Below are 17356 nucleotides of genomic sequence, written 5' to 3'. Positions count from 1 at the left end.
ATGATTAGAAAGTGTTCAAAAAAATTCTTAGCAGAATAAAAAAAATGTTTTATTTTCAAATCACCATCAAACCCACCGCGTATTTTTCACCCAGTAGCATGCCCATTTTGCATACACATTACCAACACTCACAAGGAGATATCCCACACGGCTAGGTTCCAAACGTGGCGCGCGCACTATGAATAAATAAATGCATTGTAGCACACTGATGCTGGCCAACCCATATGGTTGCATTGCCTAGTAGGCCACCATGCCATGTCCTCGCCACGGTCGCCACGCAACGGGCCAAGACGCCGCCGGAGATAAACTTATGCGCTCGAAGAAAAACAACAAAACAAAAAAGTATTTGGCGCCACCTCGCGTCATTTGGCGTCGCCTTCTTTGACTTGGCGGAGAGAGAGAGAGCTGTTGCTTAAGTCGCTAAGTAACAGGCGTCGATTACCGGCCAACGCAGCAGCCAGTCGTATAAGGCAGCCTAAACCTAACCTCAATTGGCCTACTGTGACCTAATAGATGGCACCGACGAGTACTCGTCGACGCCGTTGGTCACCTGCGGGTCAAGAGGATCGAGTTACGGGTGGTCATCGAAGACGATGGTGACCGAAAATAGTTGAGCAAACAATTGGGCGAGCTCTTTACGGAAGGAGATGAGGAGTGCTGGTTACTTAATCGCAAATTCCCACGAATATCTCGGGGTTGGTTCGTTGGGCTCAAGAAGATCAACAAGGAAGCTACGCCAGGGGACCGGTGAGTTGAGAGTGCCTGACTATCGCTTAAGATCAACACTGAGCGGGCCTAGATAAACATCGGAGGGGACTCGACAAAAAAGTGATATCTTGTTAATAAATCAATTCAATTTTCTTAAATTAGTTTCCCCTTCTTTTTTGAATTTTAGAATTTATGATTTATTATGATTTATTATTTTTTGTGATTTTTTGTGATTTTTTTGTGATTTTTGTGATTTTTGTGATTTTAGTGATTTTTGGAATTTGGTGATGTTTGTGATTTTTGTGATTTTTGTGATTTTTGTGATTTTTGTGATTTTTGTGATTTTTGTGATTTTTGTGATTTTTGTGATTTTTGTGATTTTTGTGATTTTTGTGATTTTTGTGATTTTTGTGATTTTTGTGATTTTTGTGATTTTTGTGATTTTTGTGATTTTTGTGATTTTTGTGATTTTTGTGATTTTTGTATTTTTGTATTTTTGTATTTTTGTATTTTTGTATTTTTGTATTTTTGTATTTTTGTATTTTTGTATTTTTGTATTTTTGTATTTTTGTATTTTTGTATTTTTGTATTTTTGTATTTTTGTATTTTTGTATTTTTGTATTTTTTTAATTAATCGATCTTATTAACTTTTTGCAATTGATTTTATCGAAACATCAGATTCATTTTTTCAATCTAAATTTGATACTTCCCGATCCTCAGGCTCCTCAAATTTAAGCTGATCTACGGTACCACCAACGAAGCAGTTGTTAGCCAAGGCACAAAATATAGTGATCAACGATCCCTTCCTCCCAGCTGGCCATCCATCCGTAACATAACCCGTCCCGTTCCCTAACGATCTGCCCAGCTTTTCGCAAGAATATTTGCTTAGGACCCCTGCTGACCGGTTGCCTGCCTGGCAGCTCGAGGATCGATACCGTTTTTTGCTGCATAATTTGCCCAGCGCCAGGTCGTCGAGCCCGCGCTCGATCGCGATCGGAAATCCAATATTTCATCGGTCAACCAACTTGACCGGCCCCTTGCAATTTGGCCCACTTGGCACGATGAATCACCGCTCAAGAGCTAGTGTCGGCGAGATGAAGTTTCCCGCAAACGGTGTCACGTCCCAACCGCGCACAAAGTCGTCGACGGATTCCAAGAGGTGACTAATGCTGACTACATTTCCGGAAGGAGGCAGAACCGACGTGAGATGCACTCTTATGATGGGATAATTATATTGTCTAGAGACAAATTAAACATGAAAGAATCGAGAAATGTAAGGGATTGAAGCTATTTAAAATTGAGTGGCGATCGAGGTCGTCCTGAACGGGGCAAAATTATTGTTTCCAGATAAGATATAGGCGCTGTGCAAGCCAATTGAGGCCGGGAAGTTAGCTGCAGCGGAACGGATAATAATCAGCCGCGGAAATGTTTCTTAATTGAGTGAGTTATGGCCGCGGCAAGCGCAATTGACTGCAGTGCAGTTCTTCTCGAACTTAAACTCTGAACTAAACGATCAGCAGCAACTAATTTATGAGCACTTGGAGTGGAGAATCGAAAAGGAAATGCAAGCTACGGAAGAGTGCCTGTTCCGTGGATGGATGGCCTTAAAAGAAGAACCTTAGTGGCAAAAGTCGTAATGTTTGGGAGAAACTACTCTTAAAAAGATACAGACAACTGATAAAATTTGTACAAAACAGTTTTTGATGAATCATAATAATTCTAAACACAGTGAATTTCGTTCAGAATTTCGATGAATGTTGATAGGAAAATACGGAAGAAATGTTAAAACTATCAACTTACCATTAAAATAACTGATTGATCATCTTTGTAATTCTGAGATCGATGAATAAAGATTGTATTTTGTCTGTTTAAAACTATGTTCAGCAAAAAGTTCAAGAGTGATCACTTAACTGCTTCGAGAACAACTTTTCATTATTGCGCGTTGTTTCTCTTCTCGACCTGCATGAATCATATAATATTTTACCAGCTAGTTGAGTAACTTCATATAAAACCACATGATAACTAGTCATAGTCATACACAGCAAAAATGTAATTGTTAATCTTTTTCAAACATATTTCCAATCAAAATATGTGCAAAATAAAGAAAAACTTCAAAATTTAATTTCAATTTTGAATAAGTTTTCTAAAGAAACCATATTTTTAGGATTTCCCCGCAAAGTTAGTCAATTTTAGTAAACTAAAATGAAAGCGGTTTCTTCGGGAAAGTTGTTCCATATTTTATGAAGATCCTATACCCGAGAATTGGCAGGAAGGGGTTCCCGTGGTCAGAATGAGCTCAAATTTGATATTTAGCCTAGTGATGTGCCGAGCTTCCGTGGCCGTGAGCAATGCTTGAAAAGGGATCTATCACTGAACGGGACTGCTCGATATTCGATAGAACTTTCTGTCAGCGATCATTTCCCAAAACGATATTTGATCGCTGACACACAACGCCTATCATGACCGTCATTGCTTGGCGACGGTCGATGAACGTAAACACGAAGACGAAACGAACGAAAAATGAGCACCACTCAAGCAGCCGCCCGAACGAGACAACGTGCTCTTTCTCTTTCTCTCGTTTCTGTCTCTATCTTCCTAGTGTATACTGCGTGGTGACAGGAGTCATATGATTGCTATTATTGGAGAGATGATCGGAATCTCGGTAGAATGTCAAACGATCGCTCTCTAAGCGATTTTTCTCCTGGAGGGAAGTCAATGATTGTGTGAGTGACTTTGCGTAGCACTCATTCCTTTGTGTGTGAAACGAACGAAAGTAGAATGTAAAAATCAGGTTGTCGTGGTGAAGACGATTGGAGTGTTCTGTCAGCTATCACAAACAAAGTCGAAATTTCGCAAGCCCTGGCCGTGAGGTTACGGATTTCGCCTTGTAAGCGGAAGGTGATGGGTTCGATTCCTGTCTGGCTCGGCAAAGTCAGATCCCTTAAAAGAGTAAATATGCTCACTGGAAATACTGACCGGTAGGGGATGGGTTTCGACTAGCGGCGTGCTGGGTTTCCAATCCAGAGGTTGTGAGTTCGATTCTCGTACCGGGATGATGAAGTTTTTTAAAAATCTTTGAATGTAGAAGGTAGCACTGTATGGGATCCGAATTTGGACTACCCTAATGTACCCAATTAATCGCATAACACATTTATTTTATTGAAAATGTGGTTTGCATAATCAAAAACTATTTTTGCAATTTCTTTGTGGAACAATTTTTTTTCCTGTCATCCTCAACGAATCAACCTATTTTCATCGGCAATAAAAACAGAACTGAAAAGTACTTTTCAGCATCCATTGAAGTGTGTAAAAGTTCAAATTTTCAACATTTTTATCGGAAGGTAATAGTGTTTTAGAGATTTAATAAAACAATGCATTGTTTTTTTTGGAGTCCATTTCGGAAAGTTCTCAAGAAAATGCACACAACCCTGTCGGAGGCCGGTCTTTTCAATTTATGGACCAATTCAATCACAGACCTAGAGAAGATGCTGGACCCACTGGGGTCCTTAGCTTCCAAGATACGCAGATAGAGCATAAGAAGTGCAGGATTAGTAGGAATGAGGCCAATTCGAATGACGTTTAAATTCAAATAAAAATCAAAATAAACACTCTTAAAATTGTTCATTTTATTACCCCCGTGACCATCCGTACAACACGCCTGCCATCACCCCATAAAAAATCGTTCATCCGTGAGGCGACATTCAATCCGACACGTGATCATCCCATTCGCTGTCACTTCCCGTCACGGCTGCACTCGGCCAAACATGTCACACACGTGCCCCGCAGCCAAAAATTGTGCAACCAAGAATTTCGCCCCGTAAATGTCAGTAGGTCGCGCGCACTCTTTTTGACAGTTTTATTAGTTCCGTCGATCACCGACAGATCGCGCTCGCAGAGGAAATGTAAACAGACTTTATTTTTCGACGACGACGACTTCCAGAGTTCGGATCCCCGAGATCGTGAGGCAATGCGAGAATGCTGAACGGGGCCATTTGTCTGCGCTGAGATATTGAGTGTCCCCGTTTTTTTTTCTTTTTTGGGAGGTTGCGCAACCCCGGTGGGTGTTGCATTTGGTGGGGTTCCCGAACACGGACGTCAACGCTAGGGTTCTGTTAAATCTGTCCACTGTCATAAAGCGAATTGTTTATAAATACGTTGAATTCAGTCACTTAATGTAATGCATGCAATGCCTATGAAATGTTTTTTCTATGTTATTTATTATAGTCCAGAGTCTCTTCAAATGCAGCAACAAGAATGCTGAAGGGCTCATTTGTCCACGTTGAGATATTGAGTGTCTCCACTTAATTTTTAGGAAGTTACGTAAATCTACCAACCTCGTCTTCGCAGGGATTAGCCGACGGAGAAAGTGGCCACGCGGTTTCGAGTTTCCCTCGACGACTGCGGGAAAATGTCCTGCAATCTTGCATCGCGCCCGTCAACCGGCTGCTCACTGAGTCGCAAATCACCACCAGGGGAAAAACGCACCGTTCGAGACGCAGTTGTCGCTCATAATTTCAATTACTCAGCCAAGCGGCCCCTAATGTGGGCTAATTACCGGCAATTTATTACTGCAAATGTATCAAATTGCAGCCTGGCGCGACGAAGATCTTGGGGTAGCTGGCGATCGTCTTCTTTCGTACCGTTGATTACATTGCTCTGATTGTTTTAGGCATCTTCTTTATTGGCATTGAAAGTGACTTTATTGTGATTCAAGGTGCACAACAATTGTCCAATTACCCCAAGCGCAGCATAGCTAAACTACATCCCACCAAGAGGAGAGCCCTCCAGAGATCGCTTAGCGACAACGACGGCGACGACTAACTGCCAAGACATTAACTCACTTTATTTATGAGCTGGGCCACACCGCATCGCACACCGTGATCGGGGCTTTAGAAAGTATTTGCCTTGGTGCAGGCTCTTGGAGGTCGTCGTCGTCGTCGCGGAAACTTCGGATGATACCATCTGCGACTTGGCGAGTCCCCTTTGGCATACGTAGGAGTTGGTACTATAGAACCTCCTTCCGTTTTATGTAATCTCTCTAAATTGTGGATTCCGTGCACGACTTTGGTGCTGGTGACAACGAAAATGTCGTGGAACAAGTGCTACTTTGGAATTCAATATCCGTAACGGTGTTGTGTGCGATGGCAAGTGGTGTTGCTCAGCAGATTTAAATTGTTCATTTTGCAATTCGTTTGCGAACTTGCGACCACCACGAATCAAATGGTCTCGTCACAAGCTCTCCAGTGAATCCCAGAATGCTTAGACAGAATCCAACGCCCAAAGCCAACCAAGCCGGTAGCATGTCCTCGAAGCTCAAATCCGACTGCGATCCAGCATCCTCCCGAGGTCTCCGACCCACGTAAGCAGATCGCATCTCATCTTTCCATTGGCGCTGCCACAGGACGAAAAGGCCAGCCTCAAACAAAGTTATGTGGGTGTAACGAAATGCTTCCAGGTAAGGGCTTCTGTACTTTGCTATGTACAACTCGATTCCGGTAAAGTATTCTTGATCCAGCACAACGAAAAAGGACTCCATGCGGTTGTAATCGAACGCCAGCTCATAGTACACATCAATGAACTCTTTATCCCAAAACACAGCACCGCCAGGAATAGCCTCGAAAAACTCTCTTCTCTTGCCTTGAACCACCAAATCTCCAATGATTGAATCGTTCAAAAAGTGTGGATAATTCTCAAGATCTTCGTGGAATCTTACCCCCGTGTGCTTGAAATCATCAATCGTTTTGATCCGCTGGATCGAAGGTTTGTTCACCATCAGCGACACTATCTTAGTTTCGTAGGCATTGCTCATAAAGAACATCAGAATTATTAACGATAAAAAGAAGATCTTTTCCCACCGACCTGCTTGGTGGAGGTTGTGCCGTTCGTAGCCACATACTGCGAGCATAATTGGATCATTTCTAAACATTTCCGGACGGAGACGTTGCGTAACTTCCGTAGCGACAAGGATCACCGAAAGCAACAGCCAAACCTGCCACGAAAACGGCATCGACATAAGTTCAGCAGCGTTCACTGGTCTATCTCTGGGTACCGCAATTTTGGACACCCAAGGAACGATAGTGTACAACTCACGAAAAGCTAAGGTTCCGACCGAAGATTTCACCTGACGCCGGAATACAACATCTGCCAGATTTGGGGTGTCCATAATATTCCTAAAGCAACGATCGAGCTCTTCATCCGATCCCTTACAGTCGTGCTTGTACTCGGCTACATTAGTGTCCAGAAATCGAGCAGTTTCGGCGAGCCAGTGAGCATTCCAAGCGAAGGATGTCCTCGGCTCATCCGTTATGTAGTGTATGGTACACCCCTCCATCGAGCGACGTAGAAACCAATTCATCGGATGCGGCATTCTTGAACGACTACGACAATTCTGTAAGTTACAGTGCAGCGAATGCATATCAAAGCTATCTATGAAGACAATGTTGTTGAATCCATTGTTGTTAACAAAGTACAATATTGTATGAAATACTGGTAGGTTAGTACGATCAGCGAAAATCAACACTTTAGTAAAGGGATTCAACAACAATAGAAAATAATGGATTCTCTTTTCAACATCGGGAATTCCCAAATAGCGATCGTCGTGCCCAGGATTTATAAGAAGCATTGACGGATGTGCCGGTGGATTCCTCGGATCACCCAAAGGAGTGTCATGATGCGCGATGAACGATTCATCAAACACGTACTTCACGACGATGTGATCCAAGCGAGGAGAAGTGAGCACGTCGTTCCAAACTCCTAGGTGGGAACCCTGCGACAGATCGTAGAAGATACAGCTAAACACCCCGCCGTGGACACTGCCCAGGTACTCGATTGTCCGGAGAACGTGGTCAAGTGCATCCTGGTTGTATGCTGACGATGGTTGCAGTCCGAGCAGTAGCAGAAAAGTGCATCCGAGCAGGTTCATGGTAGCAATATGACTAAAGTTGATTTGAAAAGCACTCCAGTGATTTGAAGGAAGCATGCGATCTAGATCAAAAATCGACATCAAAATCAAATTGTTCGCATTGCCCTGGCGTTCTCTATTGAGAGATTCCTACTCGTAACTAGGTTTCCCGAAGTCTTAAACGGTGAGGCAATCCAAACCTCTTTTTACACCTAAGCTCCCATCCGCCTCGGAATTCGAACTGACGGCCTTTGGATTGTGAGTCTAACTGCCGACCAGCGACTCCACCGAGACCCAGGGAGACGACTCCTACACCTGGGCTGAGCTAACGACCTAACCGAACTCAGGCCAACTGGGGTGAGAGACAACAACGCTTACCACTACACCACCGGCCCACGTAAATTTAATTAAATTGAACACTCTCCAATTATTCGATAGTGTAGATTTTTCTACAAAGTTAAGAAAAGCGATTAAGAATTCCCTCATGGGACCAGGAAATAATCATTTAAGTTTTGAACCTTTAACGTGACAAACGCAAACAAAATTGTCCCCAGCCATGAAGATCCTCACAACAGTCCTGTTGATTTTCGTTGCTTTTCACCCAACTTTTGCTTACAATGAAGAAGCGCTGAGCTACGTCCTGCGAGCGATCGAGTACCTGGCCAGTGTCCACGCCGGTGCGTTCAGTTGTGTTTTGTACGACGTTGCTCCGCAACATCCCTTCGACAACATCTTGGAGGGCATTTTGCAAGCACCCCGACTAGAACACGTCACCAAGTACGTGGTCAACGGATCGAAAGCGCACCCCGAGCTGGATGATATTGATTTGGGCAGTAAGCTATCACGAAAACCTCTTCTTTTGGTGTTATACATTAGAAAAGACTTTCTCAGTTTTGCTAATCGTGGAACGAAGAGAAACATTTCTAACTTCTTTTACGAGTTTGATCCAACCACTAAAGTGTTAGTTCTCTTCGAACATGGTACTCGATATGTAGTGCAGGAAATTATGGATCTGGTCCAGAATATTAAATTTACCTATTCTGTGCTTCTGGACATTCAGACTATGGCTATGGTCTATGATAATGGGTTACATTACAGAAGATTACCAAAGGTACCGCATCCAATGTTCCTATTCGAGACAGGTCGTCGTTGGATGGCTGGGCACAAAATACGCTATATAAGCGATCCTTCTGGAAGATGTCCTTGGACCATACTTTGGCTCAAGGAAACAGCTCGTTACTTGCATACTGAAGTTTATAAGATTCAGCATAATTGCTCGATAAAATCCAGTGACGGATTTATAAGGTGCTTAAAAAGCCTCCCAAATGGTAGAGGAAATTTCGATTTGATGCTTATTCCAGGTTGGATCACTCCGTACAACTTTAAATATTATTACCAAGTGATTACAAAGATTCCTGTGGGTATGCGGATAGCAGTGCCCAGAGAGCGGCCATTCAATTACGCTGAACTAATCCTGATGCCGTTCACCGGGCTCGTCTGGACAGTTCTTGTTGCTGTCATTGTTTCATCCGAATTAGTTAAGCATTTCTATCCCGAGCATTTCAAAAATGATCCATTTCTGCTGGCAGTGTGTGGCTTTGAGCGACACAATCTCCACCAAGCAGGTCGATGGGAGAAGATCATTTTCCTGTCACTGATTATCATGATGTTTTTTGTAACAAATGCTTTCGAAACAAAAATTGTGTCGTTTATGACGAACAGGCCATCACCTCAACGGATAAAGACATTGGACGATGTGTTAAACTCGGATGTTAAGTTCTACGCCGACTATGAGAGTAATCCACATTTTAAGAGAAATTTTGCCATTGGAAAAATGCTGAGCCAGGGTACGCCTCCAGATCCTTTCGATAATACACCTGGTGTTGGGGTAATTGAGCAAAGTGATTTTGTTGAAACGATTCAAAAAACAGTTTTTGATTATGAGCGAATGCAACTATTTTACGTACTAGTGGATTACATAAGTTTTGAAGGACCTGAAGCCTACATGGCGAATGCGCGATCTCTTTTTCTGGAGCCATTTTCCACCGTACATGAGAGGTTGGTCGAAGCTGGGCTTTTTACCTACTGGGAACGTGATTGGATGGCCACACTACATTTCGATTACAGCGGACTAAGACCCAGAGAAGATTTCAGTAGCAAAACAGACCTCAACTTTGATGACCTGCAGCTGGCTTGGATAGTGCTGGCGATTGGGTTTGGATTTGCACTGTTGGGATTTCTTGGTGAACACGGAAAGAAATTGTTGGATTCGTGGCGTGAATCTGAACACATTCAACAATGTCTACGAAAATGCAAAACAAGGACAAACTCAAGTGATGCTGATAACTAAGAATTTAAGAAAGCGAACAGATCAAAACCTAATTGCGCCAAGAAGATATATGCAATAATTAATTTTGTGCAGCATTATGACTTTCAGTTTGCCACCCGTTGTCATTGTCGTGCTATCTTCAAAATTCGATTTCAACCGTGAGATGTTCAATAAAAACCAAAAAAAACTCCGAGTATTGTCACTCTTCATATGAAAGAAGGTTCAATCTTGTCGTGCTACCTTTACACACCCTTAAAATTGCTGTAAGTGTGACAACTGGACAAAGGGATTTCAGGTCAGAACGCGATTGACACACGTACAAGCTCGACTACCGTAAACATTTGCAATTATGACTCGGGACTCCGTCAACTAAATTCAACCAAACTTCAAAACAATAGAGCTTTATGACGTTTCGCGTACTCACACTAGTGCACCATTTGATTTTGCTGGCTACAAAATTTAACCTCACTTTATTTTCGTGTACGTACACGCAATACATACTCACGAAGATTACTCAATCAGGGTGGCCAGTCAAGTCGGGAAATCGGGAAAGTCGGGAATTCTCCAAAATCCGCCAAAAATCGAGAAAAAGTCGGGAATTTATGATTTTTTGTCAAAAAGTCGGGAAAAGTCGGGAATTCCAAGCATACTTGTTTGAAAATTAATTTTAACTCTTGAATAATTTTGTTATATTTTGTACAATTTTCAAATTAAATTCACTCAATTCTGCTTTTGTAAATTACTTTAAATTTAAGGATCTTTTCACAATTTCAATATATTTGAGTATGGAATAGCTGTTTAAGACATTCAAAATCTTAATAAATATTGGATGCAGTTGACACCGATTTTCATAATTTTTTAGATGAATCTAATGATCTCTATTCATTTTTGTTTATCAACAAGAGGTAAAGTTAATGAAAAACTAATATAAAAATAGAGCCTGATGCCCAGCTTAAAGTTATGATTCTATTTAATTTTGTCAAATAGATTGTATATTTGAAAACTGATTCCAACTTGAGTTTGGCAATGTTGTTTTTTGTAAATATTTTTATTTATTTTTTTATTTTTATTTATTTTATTATTTTAGTAATTTCAAACATATTTTTTCCAAATGTTGCGCTTGATCTTTTTTTGTGAGTATATACTCATAAGTATAAGCGTTGAAACATGATGAAAATATTGAAATTGCAAAAAAAACAAGAAATTTTGAGTTATGGTAAAATTGTTTAAACATTTTTTCTCTTCAAACATTTTGCTTAAAATAAGTGGGAGAAATAGGAATAAAATTTTAAATTCAGTTATCTTTAACTTTTTGCCATTTCCAGTTGAAACGAGGTATCAAAAACTATACGTTTGTCAATTTAAAAATAACATGAAAGTTATAAGTATTGTTGAACTCTCGATTTTTTTGAGGACTAATTGTTTGTGTTTCTACTCAGTCATAATAATGAATTTCCATTTTTTAAGTCTTTTTTTATTTGTTGCTCAGTTTCTGTGTTTACAAAAATTGCCAATAATTGGACGTTTTTAAATAAATTTAATAAATTTCGGTGGTTGATTTTGACTTTTCTTATAGAGAGTTTTTGTTTGAAATCATTATTTAGATAAGAAATGCCTATTATTTGAGCTTTCTGGAAAAGTCTGGAAAAAAGTCGGGAATTTGAAAATGGGATTTTAGTGGTCACCAGCGATGGAATAATCATCATCAAAAGAAAATCATTGGACGTTCATCAAGAGAAAAAATCCGAAGGGAGCATGGCTCTCCTCTCTCGCGCACGAAAGATCGGTAAAAGGAATCTAAAAAAATCATCATCTTGATTATTCGGCGGAACATCTTTTTCACTGCTACACTTGCAAGTGTAACGTCACACGTCGAAAAATGACCTGTCACATTTTGTAGATGGGCAATGTGTGTAAACAAAGTGAAATAAACATTCTAAAGTGGTGCTGACAAGGAAGTTCACAAAAAATCATCAGCAGATTGATTTTTTTGGAGAATTTCGGGAGCGATTTTCTTTTGCGTGATTTGCCTCCTCTCTCTTTCGCGGGTGAAGAAAGTTCGCCGGCGAAATTGATTTTTTTGCGATTATTCCATCCCTGGTGGTCACCCTGCTCTATGCACAGAACAGTCAACCGAACAAAACGCGTTTGTTATTGTTTAGTGTGCGAGCTCCAGTTTTCGTTTATTCAAGGTCAAAAGGCGACGTGCGACAAGATAGCACAACGACGTCAGAATGTGGGTTGTAAATATTACCTTTGTCTTATATTAAAATAAACTTCATTCAGATTCTATTCGTTCCTCTTGCAACGAATCCTCAGGTGTCTCCAATTATTGAACAACGACATCCCACGCATTCGAAACTCAGTTTGCCTACAGAATCACTCACGTCATTCGTGCCGCGTATTTTCCCTGCGTCATAATTAGAGTATCGCTTACTTTACATAACTTTGCATTTGTTTTAGCTTTGTTTCCCTACTTCACCTTCCCAAAGCCCTCAAAACGCGTTTAAATTTTGTACACTGAGAAAAAAATACACATGAAACAAAAAGGAGGTGGGCGAAACTGAAAAAAAATAACAGAAAATCATATTTGTCCGTTTCTTCCAGCCCTTGGCCGTTGGCCAAGTGTCGTTGGACGTTTTGCCCAACATACGCTAGATGTCGCTCGCCGCGGTGGTTGTTGTTAAGCCCACACACACACACGGTACATGTAGGACCTTTTTTTTTGCGCGCGCGCCCAAACGGACAAGACATCCACCGGGACAAGGAACTCCCAAGAAGTTGAGGCCAGTGTTGCCAACTTCGAAGCACGTGGGATTTTTTGTTGTGGTGCGACTATTTGCCTCGCACAACCGCCTAATCGAGAGCTGTCTTGTAGCGGCGCTTCACACCCCACTGACTTACATGACAGCCAGGCTTCACACTTTCGCGAGCACTTAAGCCATCGTCCTCCTTCCGAGGAGATGGGGAAAAAATGAGATGAGGATGATGACTGAGTGCGCGCGAACGCGAACGAAAGCTGTCAAAAGTTGTAACCCGTGCTTAACCTTGATCTATATCGAGCAAAACTAGGGAAGAACTTCACAGGTTTAACAACTATTGTCTTCGAAAGGAGCAACCCACTTTCAATCTCTGTGTCAAACTACCCGAGTTCAACTGTACTCCATTTCCTCCCGCGGCAAACGATGAGTTCCGTCAGAAGTTTCCGGAGCTAATTGAAATTGAAAACAGAACGTGGTCTTGAAGTGCGATGATGATAATGTTGTGCACGTGTGAGTGTGCCAGTATAGCAAAAAAAAAAAAAAATGTGTTTACTTTGACTCACGTAATCCGGTTAGTGGCGGCTTATCGGCAAACATTCTTTCCTGTGTTGCGCAAATGTTAGCTACTGGGGCAATACGTTTGTTTGATTGCGAGTTTTCGCTAACTTAACTTGATAATATTTTGACATTAGCCCGATGCAAATATTTTTCAATGTTTTTGTCCCTCGGCTCTGGCCGGCGTCGAGGGCAAAAATATATAATAATTTAAATAACAAGCCATAGTCTCCACATTTAAATGAAGGAAGTGTTTCAAAATGCATTTTACACTAGTTTAGTTGTTTTGCAATCATTAGTTTTCAAAAATGTAAGATTTGACGAGTACAAAAATTTTATCGATAAAACTTTTTCCGATACCAAACATCGAAAATTTTCAAAAATTCAAGATATTTTATAATTAACCCAAGCATACTAAAAATGATTCTAAACGCAGGAGATTGCATTTAAATTGATTTAAGCTGATTGTACTTAAATTTCCATTGAAATTTTGAAGTTTTTTGAAAAACATTTTTTTTGACCCCTGATTTCCAGGCCGACTTGAAGAGGGGGAGGGGGGGGGGGGTGCCTGCCTTATTGAGTCTTGATTTTTTTTAGATGGTTCGATGCATCCACAAACAAATATACACTTTTTGGACCAAACTAAACCTATAGTTGAGACACGGTTAACACAAATAATTATACCTAACGTTGAGATTTGAAAAATTTGAATTTCTTTGAGCAGATCAAAACTAGATTTTCAAAAAGATTTGGGCAATCCAAAATTGGGAAACTTGAAATTATTCAGTTATTCAATGTCTTTTGAATTAATCTGATTTGGTCTTGGTTTCCCGGATCATCTTTTAGTTTTCTTCTGTTTCGGACGCTTTGTGTTATTCCAATACATCTCTTCACAGTTTGAAATGAATCTAGTACTACTAGTTGGTTGCTAAGGTTTTATAACCACTTAGCCTCCAGAGATAAACAGACCCGTTGCAAAATTTAATAAGTGATTTCCTGATTCGAATACCCGATTCTTTTTAAAGGATTTTAGAACACTGAATCTGGACTGTAGAAAAGTTTGATTCAAAATCAAAAATTAACAAAATATAACAGCTCTTTCTGTCTATTACGTATACGTATAGAAAGCCTGTAAGCAAATCCGGTAACCCTGTGTTGTTGAATTCGACAACATGAAAATGTTTCCAAAATCGTCAACATTTTTTTAGATTTTGAACAACAATGTTCTCAATTAATCATTTGCAGTGAAATCAAGAAAAATGTTGACGATTTTGATAACATTTTCATGTTGTCGAATTCAACAACACAGGGTTACCGGATTTGATTACATGATTTTTATCCGGTGCAGCAAATTTATACTTTGATTCTTTAGTCATAAAATTTACTAATTGTAATAATTTTGCTGTGTTTTTGATAGAAACTCGTGTGCTCGTGTGCTTACTATTTTAGTATTTTAACGTGAAGATTTATACAGCCTTCTTGCGTCGTTCGATACTCATATTGCAAATCAAGATAATTTGAATTATTTCAAAAAAATATGGTATCTTAAACAGGGGTGACATTGAAAGGATTTCAATTAATGATTTCAAATATTATTCAACTCGTTAGACTTTTCTCAAGATTCATATTTTTAAAACATGTAGTGGGCTGGGTCTCAAAGTTTTCGTCTCTTTAAAAAAATCAAAAGTGCCTTACAAAATAGTTTTGTTTAAAATTGTTATTTTCAAACCCGGGCTGACTTAGTAGGGGAAATATACCCATTTTAATCACTCTAAACTGTTGACCAATTCTCATCACTTTTGCCGTTTTCCGCTATTAAATCAACATTTTCAGATGTATCAACAATGGAGAGTTGCTTGCTCACTTTTATTTGAGCTTTTTATTATTTTGGAACAGTCAAAAACACTTTATGTAAGCTGTAATTCATGATCAAATTGCTGATAGGCCGATAATAGAAATAGGCTGAAAAAGGGTATTGTTCCCCTAAGTCACTGTGTTTCTTAAAAAATTTCAGCCTAAAAATGAGCAAATTAAATTAATTGCTCCAAATTGACATAAGGCAAGGGTTTTTAAATGTTTCATCTGAAAAAAAAATGCAACTAAATGTTTGTTTAACAAAATTTATAAACTTTTAAAAATAATAAATGAATGTAAGGTTAAGTAGTTAATAGTTCAAAATTTTATCATAATTCATTAGAAAAAGTCTTTTTTCTATCAATGTCACCCTGGCTATCAATGTCACTCCGGTTTGCGGTATTTTCTGTTATATCAGGGATGCCACATAGTTTTTTGAAAAGTCTGTGAAAAAGTGTATTGTGTATTTTTTTCTAAATTTCAAATATATCAATTTACAGTCATGGAAATCCATCAGAAATTGCGTTTTGAAGCATTTGAAGACAAACGAAATACAGCCATCCCTCATATTCGGAACAGTTTACAGATAGGCCAATGTTCAAAAAATCACAGCAAATCGATCATTGAACTTAATGATTCGCTTTTACCTTCATTTGAAAGCTTTTCTTGCGATCTTTCGAATGCTGTATCGAACATCTGCAAATTTTAACTTTTATATCAAGTTTTTGAAGAAAAAGGTGCAGGTGGTTATGTTACACATGACCAGTATGACAAAGAACTTTGCAAGATGATTGTTGAAATTTTCGATAAGAATGTCCGGTCCAAATTTCCCCATGATTCCCTTATAATTACATAAGACAACTCTTTTGTGAATAGTTTTAAGACATAATATCAACGTCCTATCGAACTAAGGGGACGGAAATTGCAAATGGAGCTGCAATAGAAATCAAGGTGAAATCAATCGACTTTCCCTCACCACTCGAAAGTTATCAAGATGCGGAAATGTTTTTGCAAGGCTGTTGCAAGCAATTGGCGGCAGCAAAGTAAATTTCAACAGCAAACATTAAAACTGCCCTTTCAAGGGCTCTAATTGAATTCGAAATAGTTATTCTATATTTCCAGAAACAGAATTTCGCCGCGGCACAATAAAAAGGCAATCGCAGTTATCGATTTATTACTTCCTGCGTAAAATAAGCGATTTATTTTAACTGCGTAACTTCAGATAATGGTCAGATGCATGTGCAGTATCAAAAACCATAAAGTTTGATACCCATATTGCCCTAACTCTTATGGTTCGGCAAATGTCCCCTCATCGGAACATCCGCGGGGCCTCCGGCCACTCCGGATTGTGGCCAATACTTCCGAAATTTCAAATTTCATGTCCAGTATCAAAAACCATAAAGTTTGATACCCATATTGCCCCAACTCTTTTGTTTCGGCAAATGTCCCCCTTCGGAACATCCGCGGGGCCTCCGGCCACTCCGGATTGCGGTCACGACTGCCGAAATGTTAAATTTCATGTCCAGTATCAAAAACCATAAACTTTATCGCAACCACAACCAACTTGACCCAAAGGGAACTGGTTCTCGATCAACACGGAGACCCCTTCTTGATGCCGTTAACCGGAGCCTTCCGGGATCAGCAGCTTGACCACATTGGTCCCTAACGTTCTTCCTTGATGGCCTGCAGCGACAATCCGTCCCGTTCCTGCGACGGCCCGAGCCATTTCGGCGACCTCTCCACGTCGTTGACCGGGGGAAATTTCTGCTGTCCCTTCTGATTCTGCAACTGCCACTCGATGTTGACTCCTCGGCTGTCAGAAAATTATGAGCTTGAGTGGAGATGATTAATCTAGATTAAATTTTCAAAACAACCTATCCCTCATGGGTTTCCTATGCAGATAGGACCTTTTGAAAATTTAATCGGGATTTTAGATACATCAATCTCACGTCTATCGGAGAGGATGATCGGGAAAGGTTTGTTCAACCAATCAGCGTGAAGGAAAAGGAGGGGAAGTCTGCGAAGAGGGGAAATCGCCACGTAACGATTTCGCTTCGCAAAAAATTGGGTTCCGATCTTTTTATTCATTCTCTTTACACATACTACACACCACCTAGAGCACCAAACAGTGCGTTGCAAGTGTATTTGTAGCAAAAAAGCGCCATCGACTGTGGATTTGCTCGTGTGTGTGTGTGTGTGTGTGTGTGTAGTAAACCACACTAAAATTGTGTTCGCGGAACCACACTA

General features: G+C 40.2%; 2 protein-coding genes across 2 annotated transcripts in view; one reads left to right on the top strand and one right to left on the bottom strand.

The window, feature by feature from the left end:
• LOC120426050 (uncharacterized) overlaps positions 1–17356 on the bottom strand; it is a 178616-nt gene that overhangs the window by 119317 nt on the left and 41943 nt on the right. The gene's annotated exons all lie outside the window — the stretch shown is intronic.
• Positions 7745–9972, top strand: LOC120426073 (uncharacterized). The gene has a single exon (XM_039590768.2). It carries the CDS (start codon positions 8166–8168, stop codon positions 9957–9959), a length of 1794 nt encoding a protein of 597 aa, XP_039446702.1. The 5' UTR covers positions 7745–8165; the 3' UTR covers positions 9960–9972.

This window comes from Culex pipiens, chromosome 3, assembly GCF_016801865.2.
Source record: "Culex pipiens pallens isolate TS chromosome 3, TS_CPP_V2, whole genome shotgun sequence".
Taxonomy (NCBI): domain Eukaryota; kingdom Metazoa; phylum Arthropoda; class Insecta; order Diptera; family Culicidae; genus Culex; species Culex pipiens.
The sequence above is the reverse complement of the archived record's forward strand: the minus strand, read 5'-3'. Positions and strand labels throughout refer to the sequence as shown.

Coding starts and splice junctions, on each gene's coding strand:
- LOC120426073 (XM_039590768.2), top strand. CDS start 8,166: ATGAAGATCCTCACAACAGTCCTGTTGATTTTCGTTGCTTTTCACCCA.